The sequence below is a fragment of the Gossypium arboreum genome, chromosome 12 (assembly GCF_025698485.1).
Source record: "Gossypium arboreum isolate Shixiya-1 chromosome 12, ASM2569848v2, whole genome shotgun sequence".
In the NCBI taxonomy this organism is placed as follows: domain Eukaryota; kingdom Viridiplantae; phylum Streptophyta; class Magnoliopsida; order Malvales; family Malvaceae; genus Gossypium; species Gossypium arboreum.
Window position 1 is genome coordinate 17,499,846 of NC_069081.1, and position 11,861 is coordinate 17,511,706.

The 11,861-nt window shown below is 38.4% G+C and overlaps 1 protein-coding gene across 1 annotated transcript; it reads left to right on the forward strand.

Moving 5' to 3' along the window:
• Window positions 1–8,641: 8,641 nt before the first annotated feature.
• LOC108477954 (uncharacterized) lies at window positions 8,642–9,322 on the forward strand. Its single transcript, XM_053022887.1, has 2 exons — window positions 8,642–8,918; window positions 9,021–9,322. Exons 1-2 carry the CDS (start codon window positions 8,642–8,644, stop codon window positions 9,320–9,322), a joined length of 579 nt encoding a protein of 192 aa, XP_052878847.1.
• The last annotated feature ends 2,539 nt before the right edge of the window (window positions 9,323–11,861 follow it).

Here is an 11,861-nt window from a genome sequence, read left to right on the forward strand (position 1 = left end):
AAGAAATCCAAGAAGAAAACGCTAGAGCCGATCAGTGAGAGAAGAGGTTCCATAATACTCGAGCACGAGAAAACACTTTAAAAAAAGAGCTTGGTTGAGAGCCAAAATGAGAAGGAGATGTTAGTAGCTCAGGTAGCAGAGTTAGAAAAGGCACTACATCAATGTCGTGGTCCTAGCTCCGACATTGAATTAAGGGCCAGTCTGAGCAAGATCAAGGATTTGAAAAGAAAGGTAGAAGAACTCGAGACTGCGCTACAGAACTGTGAACTTTGAATTAAATTCCTCGAGTCAAATAATGAGCAGTAGAAAGAGCAGCTTCGTTGATCGCAAGACCAGGTCAGGGATAGGGATTACGTTATGGGTGAGGCTGTGACTCAGATACGAGTGGTGGCCGATCATTTACAGACCTTAGTAGTTTAGGCTAACGTGCTAAGTGTGAAATATGAGTTAGAGTCAGACCGGGGTCGTGAGCTGGCTTGGCTTCTTAAGAGAGTTAAAACTTTGAGCATCAAGGCAAAGTCGTATATATGATCTGTTTTATGTAAAGGATTTTATTTTTTTAATAAAGTTATTCTAAATGGAATTAGATCAGAATCGACGCCTTTTTAGTTTTGCATTCATCTCATGCATTTGCATTACATCGCATCATGTGTATTAAATTTCACAAAAGAATCCTAATTAATTAGAAATCATACTGTAAGTACCCTGGAACATCACACTACACACGGAGAAAAACCAAAGCTATGGATCAAAGGTTGGAAAAATTGGAACAAATGCAGTAGGAGATACATGATCAACTGCAAGTATAGATACAAGAACAGTTGGCCAAAATCCAACAGGATATGAGGGATCAGATGCTGGAATCTCAAAGGAATATGATGAACCAATTGACCCAGTTACTGATTGGAGGACCAAAAAAGGGGAGGAGCCCAATGATCAATACTGGGGACGACAGCGAGGACCTTGCTTACCCTCCAGGTTTCACCCCAACGAATACCCAAGCACCACCACTATAACAATCCGGTTTTGACCCTAATCATAACAGTGGTTTAGAGACCACGCAACCGATTTTGAGAAATATTTTAATATTATTTTCTGTGTCTATGATGTGTGAATTTATATCTGCAAAGTTTCTGTGATTTAATTTGTCTGTTTCTATGCTTAACTTTGATAAAGGACTAAATCAAGTAAAATGCAAAAGTTGCATACTAATTGTTAATGGGGTTATTTGGCCTTGTCTTTTAAAATGAGGGTCCTTGCATGTCAAATTTACCATTTGTTTTAATGGTGGACAAATATGGACAATAGTTAGTGGATTTTAAAATGAAATAGATAAGGTTAAAATAGTCATTTGTGTAATAATATGTTTTATAATAAAACAAATCATAAAATAGCCATTATCATATTGTTTTTGCCGAAAATCAAAGAAAAAGAAAAAAGAAAAGAGCTTTAAGTTTCGACACTTGTTTTGGTTGTTAAGGTATGTACTTTGGTCTGTTTTTGATAATTTCTATGTTTCTGTGATCGTTGCTTTGTGTTCTTCAAAACCCATGTCCGAATTTCTATTTCTGTTGAAGATTATGAAATGTGCCATTGATGATTATATGAGCTTAGTGATATTTTTATATGGATTATGAAAGATATATGTGAGATTACCATGCTTTGTTCTTGAATTTTTTATGGAATAGAGTTATTTAGGCTAATTTGTGAAAATGAGGTTTTGAAGGACTAAATTGTGAATTAAATATGTTAATTAGGCTTGTATGGAAGCTATGTATATTTAGCCAAGCTATAGTCTTGGTGAATTTTGCATAATTGTGATTTTGTGAAAAATGGACTAAATTGTCAAAGTGTGAAAATGTAAGGGCTAAAATGTAAAGTTCCCTAAATATGTGTTCATGGATTATTTTGAATGAAATTAATGATTGAATGGTTGTATTTGAATTGTATTAGATAAAGAACAAAGAAAATTAGACTTAGATCGAGGGAAGTCCAAAATAGTTGAATAGTCAACTCGTTCCGTCTGAAATTCGTACGAGGTAAGTCAAATGACAATTATGTGTTAAATTGACTAAAATTCTGCTCATACAAACTGTAATCTGTATTGGAAGGCCTTGAAAGCCTGATGAATGAATTCTGATTAAATTCTGATAATATGCTAGTATCTGAAAAGCTCTGTATATATCTAAAGGAATGTGAACATCGATCTGAGATGTAGTGTAAGACCATGTCTGGCACATCGGCATCGTATCTGATTTCGTGTAAGACCCTGTCTGGGACAGAGGCATCGATACTGAATTACATGTAAGACCACGTCTAGGATGTAGGCATTGTACTCGTTTATGAGCATCTATATCATTTCTGAACCATCTGATGATAGAGTATGAGGTATGGGAATGAATGTATAAAATGTATAATCTATACAGGTATGCTTGTATCGTACTAAATTTTTAAATATGAAAGACTCTATTTCTGTGAAATAATGAATGTGAAGTATGTATGGAATTTGGAAATGAAGCATGACATGTATACAAGTAAATGAGCATGGTTAGGCTCGTGAATTACTCTGTGAAATGGCTATAAATTTATGCTATTGACTTTCACTTTATATGCTTTTATAGTTAAACCAATTGTATTTGGCTTACTAAGCTCTATGTAACTTACTCTGTGTAATTTTTGTCTGTTTTACAGTTATCGTAGCTACTGAAGGCTCGGGGACAGTCAAGGATTGTCACCACATCATCGAACTCTTTTTGGTACTTTTAAAAGTGTAAATATATATTTTTTAAATATGGCATGTATAGGCTAGAATGTCTATGTATTAAACTTTAATATGTATATATGTTATGCCATGAGAGTTGGCTAACAAATGGTACATTTGTGCTTAGTTTTGGTAAATGGTTTGTGATGCCAAATTGTGTATGATTGTAATGGTTATATGGCCTTATATGTGATGATCATTCTGAAATATGCCAAGTTAAAGAAATGGTAAGTTTAAGCATGAGTTAGAAGGTGCCATAATTGAGCTATGAAATGAGCATTTTGGCATGTTGTTGTAATAAGATTTTTAATGTGTTTTTGGTATGGATTTGAATAGGTTGTTAAATGATGATGATTTAGTTATATTGAAGCATGTTATGAGCATGGAATTGGCTGAAATTTTGGTATAAGTATTGTTTAATATTGCTTGTAGTAATGACCCAAAAAGGGGTGGCAAGTTGGCTTAAACCAAGCCTGTATTGTGCCACACGGTCAGGGAACACTGGCGTGTCATATGGCCGTGGGCTTAAGTCAGTAGCTAGCTAAGTATCACATAGCCATAGCACACGGGCGTGTCTATTGGCCGTGGGTGAAAGTCAGTATGTGTGCCTTGTTTTGGCACGGCTGGTTCACATAGGTGTGTCTGATACCCGTGTGAGGCACACGGCCTGGTCACACAGGCATGTGACCTTAACAGAATTGAAAAAAAAAATTTGAGTTCTAAAATTTATTAATGTGTTCGGTTTAGTTTCGACTGTCCCTAAAAGTATGTTTTAGGTCTCGTAGACCATCAAAAGAGATGAATTGCTGATTTTAGCTTATGTATTAATGTTATGTGATGTCTGTGATTCTGAATTAGTCTGAAATGTTCTGTCTGTCTGGTAATACCTCGTAACCCTAATCTGATGAAGGTTATGGGTTTAGGGTGTTAGAACCATAAAGGGTGTCTGTCAATATCAGACCCCAATGTCAGATTGGTACTTCGGCATCGATAAATTTCCCAACGGTCTCGAGTTCTAACCCTGAAGACAATCGGGCAAATCTTATAGTCCATGACCTCAATGATGTGACGGAAGTGGGAAGGGTAAGAGCGAAACTCCTAAAGCAAATGGAAGATCGATGCAAATGGCTGGAGGAGAAATTTAAGGCGTTGGAAAATGCTGATTATCATTGTGGAGTGGATGCTAAGGAGTTGAGCCTGGTCCCAGATTTGGTACTCCTTCAAAGTTCAAAATACCAGAGTTTGAAAAATATAATAGGACTAGCTGTCCTGAGGCCCACATTACAATGTTCTGTCGATGACGGGATATGTCAATAACGATAAGTTTTTAATTCACTGTTTCCAGAATAGTTTGACTGGGGCTGTGGCCAAATGGTATAATCAGCTGAATCGTACCCAAGTTAAATCATAGAAGGACTTAACACAGGCCTTCATGAAGCAATATGGCCATGTGACAGACATAGCGCCTAACAGGATCACGTTACAGAACACGGAGAAAGAGTCAAGTGAAAGTTTTAAGCAATATGCTCAGAGGTAGAGAGAAGTCGCTAAACAAGTCCAACCGCCACTGCTGGAAAAAGAAACAACCATACTCTTCATTAATACCTTGAAAGCACCTTTTATTAATCACATGCTGGAAAGCACAACTAAGAATTTCGCGAACATAGTGATGTCTGGTGAAATGATAGAGAATGTGATAAGGTGTGGAAAAATATAGGTTGGGAAAAGCACCAAGAGGTCGGCCTCGAAGAAAAGAGAAAATAAAGTCAGTAATGTGAGCACGGGTTATGCAAAACCAATCACGGTAAACTAACTCAGAACGATAGCCATAGGCCAGCAAGCCTCGCCAAGACAAGAGCCCAATACAAAGCAAAATAAGGAGAAGCTCTAGTTTACTCCCATTTCAATAACGTATCGGGAGCTGTACAAAAGTCTATTTGATGCACATGTTGTATCTTTTTTCTACTTATAACTGATGCAACCCCCATACCCCAAGTGGTATGACACAAGTGCTCAATGTGACACTCGATAAAGAGCTACACCTCTTTCAAAAGGTTAGTCGAAAGGCTCATCAAAATGGTTGTTGTGAAATTTGATGATGCACCTGGTGTAGGAAATTCGTTACCCAATCATACTGATAATGGGGTAAACGCGATAGTCGAGAATATAGGGAGGAGAATTAAGTTGAATGTTGCAGAAGTAAGAACCTCGTTGAGGGAGATTTGGAGGAAAATGGTAGAAAAAGGGTTAGTCACGCAAGACTTAGGGAACAAATCCTGAGAAGCGAGGAACTATTGTGAGTTCCACGGGGAGGAGGATCATGAGATTCAGAGATGCAGTAAATTCAGGGCCCTGGTGCAGGATCTAATGGACAACATGGAGTTAGAGTTCTTTGAGTTCACTTAAGGAGAGGACGTATGCACCGTAGGAGGAGGGTCGGTAGAGACGGTCTATGAAGCTAGTCGCCTAGTGGTAGTTATCTCACAACCAAGGATCAGCGAAGTTGGAGCAAAAGTTACACCAAGAGTCGTAATCCAGAAACTCGTTTCTTTTTCTTATAAGGATAGCCAAAGAGTACCTTGGAACTATGACTACAATGTGACAATCCTGGAAGAGGAGGGCCCGGTCAGCACGCCAAATACAAAAGTCAAGCCTAAAAAAGAGATATTATTGATGATCGAATCGAAAAAAAGAAAGCCAGAGCTACCTGTTAATGAGTCAGCAACTGAGAACGAAGCTAAATAATTCTTTAAGTTCCTAAGGCACAGTGATTATAGTGTCGTGGAACAATTACACAAGCAGCTGGCTCACATATAGGTACTAGCTCTACTCTTAAGTTCGGAGACGCACCGTAATGCGCTACTGAAAGTATTAAATGAAACCTATATCACTAACGACATTTTGGTAAACAAGCTAGACAACCTTTTCAGCAACATAAGCACCGATAACTTTATCTCTTTCAGTGACGATGAAATACTGCCAAGGGGCTTGGGATCCACTAAGGCTCTGTATATTACCACCCGCTGCAAAGGGTATACATTACCGGGGGTACTAATTGACAATGGATCGGCACTGAACGTCTTGCCTCTGTCTATATTGAACAAGTTGCCTATAGACAGCTCTCATATGAAGACATGCCAAAACATAGTGAGGGAATTTGACGGCATCGAAAGGAAAGTAATGGGAAGGATTGAGGTACCTCTTCTGATCAGAACAAACACATACGAGGTAGACTTCCTAGTGATGGACATCAAGCCTTCTTATAATTATTTATTGGGGAGGCCTTGGATTCACTCAGCAGGGGCAGTACAATCATCATTGCACCAAAAGCTAAAGTTGATGACGGAGGGTCGGCTGATAACGATAAACGCGGAGGAAGAAATTATCGCATCCGTTACCAGTGATGCGTCATATATAGAAAATGATAGTGAGTCAATAGAGTGTTCTTTTCGGTCATTAGAATTCATAAATGCAACTTTCATCATCGAAGGAGGTAAAGTCTCAATGCCAAAAATATCCGAAGCTACGAGGATGAGTTTGCAACTAACAGTTGGAAAAGGGGCATTGTCTGGAAGGGGACTCGGGAAATATCTCCATGGACGGGTTAAAGTGCCAATCTTGGCTAAAAAATGGGATCACTTTGGCTTAGGGTATAGGCCAGACGTAAATCAAAGGAGAAAGGAGTTGGAAAGGAAGCAAGAGAGAAGAATAGCAAGATTAAATAGGGCAGAGGTCAGATGGGAGCCGATGACCTTCCCTCATATATCCAGAACGTTCGTGCCTGGAGGAGTTATTCATCCTGAGCGGAAGGTAACAAGTAAAGAGTCCAATAAAGATTTGATGGGAAATCTAAGCATCAGCGTCATATCTGAAGAGAAAGTGATGGAATGAGAATTAAAAAGTATTTGCCCTTATGAGCCTGGAAGTGTTCTGAACAACTTGACTGTGGAAGAAATTCCTGTAGTTTTTAGAGCTAACACAGAGTAATGTTCAAAACACACTTATTGATTTAAAGCCTAGAAACAATAAGAATCTTTTGTAAAATAGGCTCATGTTCAAAACGTCTTTATTTCAATAAAAATACATTTTTACGTCTCATTCTGAGCAAATATTTCTTTTATTCTGAGCAAATATTCTTTTATTCTTGTTTTTAGTCATAATCATGCCGTACAAATGAGCTATTCTTAGATATATTTGTTTTCTTATATATTATTTTGTGCCTACAATAGGTCTCTAGATATCAATGACATGAATGGCGCTGTTATGGACCCAGAATTCCCTTTTGAGCGAAACATGTGAAGATGATGGAGATTGTAACTTATCTCCGGATTTGTTAAGGATGGTAGAACAGGAAGAGAAACAGATTCTACCTCACAAAGAGATGATAGAGAATGTGACCTTGGAAGAAGGGAAAGAGGTGAACATTGGAACTTGCATAACCGAGGAAAGAAGACGGGACCTTATTGAATTATTACAAGAGTTCAAAGATATCTTTGCGTGGTCGTATCAGGATATGCCTGGGTTGAGCGTCGATATTGTGGTACACCGCGTCCCCATAAAAGAAGAGTGCAAGCCAGTTTAACAGAAGCTTCGAAGGATGAGACCCGATATTACAGTAAAAAAAAGAGAGGAGGTCAAAAAACAATTCGATGTTAGGTTCTTACAAGTGGTTAAGTACTCAGAATGGGTGGCTAATGTTGTCCATCCTTAAGAAGGACGGAAATGTGCGGATGTGTGTGGATTACAGAGACTTAAACAAGGCTAGCTCAAAAGACAATTTCCCATTTCCTCATATTGATACTTTAGTAGATAATACGGGAGGTTACTCACTGTTCTCTTTCATGGACGGCTTCTCTGGATACAATCAGATAAAGATGCATCTGGGGGACATGGAAAGACCACATTCATAACTCTGTGGAGAACGTTTTGCTAGAGGGTGATGCTATTTGGGTTAAAAAATGTGGGAGTAACGTATCAAAGAGCCATGGTAACCTTGTTTCATAACATGATACACAAAGAAATCGAGGTTTAAGTCAACGATATGATTGCAAAGTCCCGAACTGAAGAGGAGCATGTGCGAATTTTGAGGAAATTGTTCCTAAGGTTGAGGAAATTCCAACTAAAGTTCAATTCGAAAAAATGTACTTTTAGAGCTAGGTCAGGAAAATTGTTGGGTTTCATAGTCAGTGAAAGGGGAATTGAGGTTGACCCAGACAAAGTCAAGGCTATACAAGAATTACCTCTGTCGCGCACTCAAAAGAAAGTTCGAGGTTTCTTAGGAAGACTAAATTACGTCACCCGGTTCATTTCACAGCTAACTGAGAAATGTGATCCCATATTTCGTCTTCTCAAGAAACACAACCCAAGTGTGTAGGATGATGAGTGCCAGAAAATCTTAGACAAGGTTAAGCAATATTTTTCCAATCCCCTAGTACTAACGCCACTTAGTCCTGATAGGCCACTGATACTGTCTTTGACATTATTTGACAATTCAATGGGTTATGTGCTCGGCCAACACGATGAGACGGGAAAGAAAGAAAAGGCGATATATTACTTCAGTAAGAAATTCACTGAGTGTGAAATGAGATACTTGCCAATTGAGAAATTATGTTGCGGCTTGGTTTGGACAACTCGGAGATTGAGACAGTACATATTGTACCATACGACTTGGTTAATCTCAAAACTGGACCCTCTAAAGTACATGATGGAGTCAACTACTTTAAGTGGAAGGATGACCAATGGAAAATTTTACTTTCCGAATTTGGCATAGTCTATGTGAACTAGAAGGCTGTGAAAGAGAGTTCAATAGCAGATTTTCTAGCCAATAGAGCTCTAGAAGATTAGGAGTCTTTGAACTTTGATTTCCTTAACGAAGATCTAATGTATGTGGCAACTACTAAAGAGGGCATTCCAGAGGATCGTCCTTGGAAATTGAACTTTGACGAAGTATCAAACGCTGTTGGCAACAGAATTAAGGCAATCCTGGTATACCCAAATGGAGATAATTATCCATTCACTTGCAAATTAGATTTTGACTGCACAAACAATATGGCGGAATACGAAGCATGTATCATGGGAATCCGTGCAGCCATAGAGCATAAAATCAATGTGTTAGAGGTGTATGCGGATTCTACACTGGTGATCTATCAGCACAAAGGTGAATAGGAAACAAGAGACCCAAAGTTAATCAACTATCAAAAGCTAGCTCTGGAATTAACTGAGGTGTTTGATGATATCACTTTCTGTTACCTCCCGCGAGATGAAAACCAGATGGCTGACGCCTTGGCTACATTAGCTTCTATGATCAGAGTAAATAAACGAGAGGATATGAAGCCGATCCAAATGAGTATTTGTGAGGCTCCAGCTCATTGCTGCAATATCGGCGAAGAAGAGGAAAGAGATGGTTGTCCTTGGTATCATGATATTCTACGATATGTGAAGAACCGTAAATACTCTAATCAGGCAACTAAAAATGAAAAGAGAATATTGAAGAGGCTAGCCAGTAACTATGTCTTAAACGGAGAGATCCTGTATAAAAAGAGACGGAGAGATCCTGTATAAAAAGAGGAAGGATCAGGTGCTGTTAAGATATGTTGACGTTGTTGAAGTTAAGAAAATCTTAGAAGAAGTCCATGAATGTGTCTACGGGACATATGTCAATGGGTTCACAATAGCCAGGAAAATCATAAGATTCGGGTATTATTGGTCCATGATGGAAGGAGATTGCATTAGTTACGCCAAGAAATACCATAAGTGCCAAATTTTATGGAGACAAGATCCATGTGCCTCCTTCACCTCTTCATGTTATGACTTCTCCATGGCCTTTCTTAATGTGGGGCATGGACGTTATTGGGCCAATTTCGCCGAAGGCTTCTAATGGACATCGATTCATCTTTGTGGTCATTGATTACTTCACCAAGTGGGTAGAGGCTGCTTCATACGCCAATATCACAAAGTCGACGGTCAGCAAGTTCTTGAATAAGGAGATCATATGTCGATATGACATGCCAAAAAAGATCATATCAACAATGCGTTAAATTTGAATAACAGCGTAATAGTAGAGGTCTGCAGTCAATTCAAAATTAAGCACCACAACTCGTCACCATATCGCCCGAAAATGAATGGTGCAGTTGAGGCGGCTAATAAAAATATCAAGAAGATTGTGGGGAAAATGACTGAGGCCTATAAGGTTTGGCATGAAAAGTTACCATTTACTCTCTATGCCTATTGAACATCTGTCAGAACTTCTACCGGGGTAACACCTTACTTATTGGTTTATAGGATGGAGGCAGTTTTGTCCATTAAAGTTGAAATTTCTTCTCTCCCGATTTTATCAGAGTTGAATGTCAAATGTACCAGAAGTGAATGTTGCGAGCTTACAACAAAAAAGGTTCGCCCTAGAGTATTCTATGAGGGGGACTTGGTATTGAAAAAGATCCTTCTTATGCAAAAAGATTTCAGAGGAAAATGGATACCAAACTGGGAAGGACCTTATGTAGTAAAGAAGGTTTTTTCTGGAGGAGCGTTGATATTAACTGAGATAGATGGTAAGAGCTTGCCTAACCTAGTAAATTCAGATTCAATTAAAAGGTATTTCACTTAAAATGAGAGGCTAAGGTGAAAACCAGCAAAAGGCACCTAAAAAAAATGAAGGGGGGAAAGGTCGAGGTGAAGACCTGCAAAGGGCGTTTTGAGACCAAAGGAGTTTTGAATTGAAAACCTGAAAAGGACAATTTAAATTTCGATCAAAGATGAGGCATGTGGTAGTCTTGCTATGCTTAAATTAACAAAGAGGAAGTATGTTACGTCTTGAGGCATCGACAAAGTGCTCTAGATCTCCTAGGCACATGATAAGCTTAAAATGATCCTCGAGGAGTTCGTACAGAGAAGTTTAGGCTGCGATATCTAGGGCACTTATTTTTTCCCTTTACCTATTTTTGTATTCCGGCAATGTTTGCTTTCTTTGATTAATCCATTCTTTTCAGATTTTGTTCCTAATAAATTTCAAATTTATCCATCTTTACAATCTTTTTTAAGCGTTTCATATTGAAATAATAATTAATCACTTTCACAAAAGGAGTTTTGCATATTAATCTAGAAGTTTCTAAATAGTGCAAGAACCTAAAACAAGACTATTGTTTAGAACTTACCAAGCTTAAGGGTTGAAAATATTTGAGTCCAAATTGAGATTATCTCTTCAGATTTTCAGTCAAAGATATCGGTTGAACAAGAAGACAAGAATCGCGTCAATAACGAAAACGAGCGATGTCAATCCAAGCATAAAAATTGGATCATTCTCGAGAAAAGAAAAATGATATTCTTCATTCATGCAAATATCAGGTGTACATATCTGGTCATAACACCTGAGGAATGGTGTAATAGACCAAATTGATGAAAAAGATTTAGATCTTATACTCCTGAGTTACAGGGGAAGGTTTGAAGATGGTACAAACCTTAGGCCCCAAAGGTACAATGAAATGGACCTTGAAGTTACAATGGGGCAAACCAGTTGAGCAAAATAGATTGTTTCTGCGGGTTCTCTGTCAAAAAAACCAGCCGAGCAAGAAGGCAGCATAATACGTCAGTTATAAAACTCTAATGAACAACGAGCAATGACACCTTAAGCATTTAAAAATGAATCATTCTCATGATATTTCTGCATTCATATCATTCATAGCACATTTGGTTAGAAGCATCTGATTTATTCTGATCATAGCATCCTAATCATTTGGCATAAACATAGGCATATGAACCCGAGTCTATAGGACATGTCCCCTAGAGGACGGTGTAGCAACATCGGTAAATTCATGAATCTTATCTCCCTAAGCAGTAGTGGAGAAAATCGAAGACGACGAATCTTATCTTCTCAAGGTAGTGGAGAAGTAGATTTAAGCCACTAGCCTTATCTCCCTGAGTAACAGTGGAGCAGGCTGAAGATTGCGGATTTTATCTCCTTAAGTAGTAGTGAAGCAGTTCGAAGATGACGAATCTTATCTTTCCGAGATAGTAGAGAAGAAGATTTAAGTCACAAGTCTTATCTCTCTGAAATAGCAGTGGAGCAGATTGAAGATTGTAGATCTTATCTTCATGGGGTAGCAAT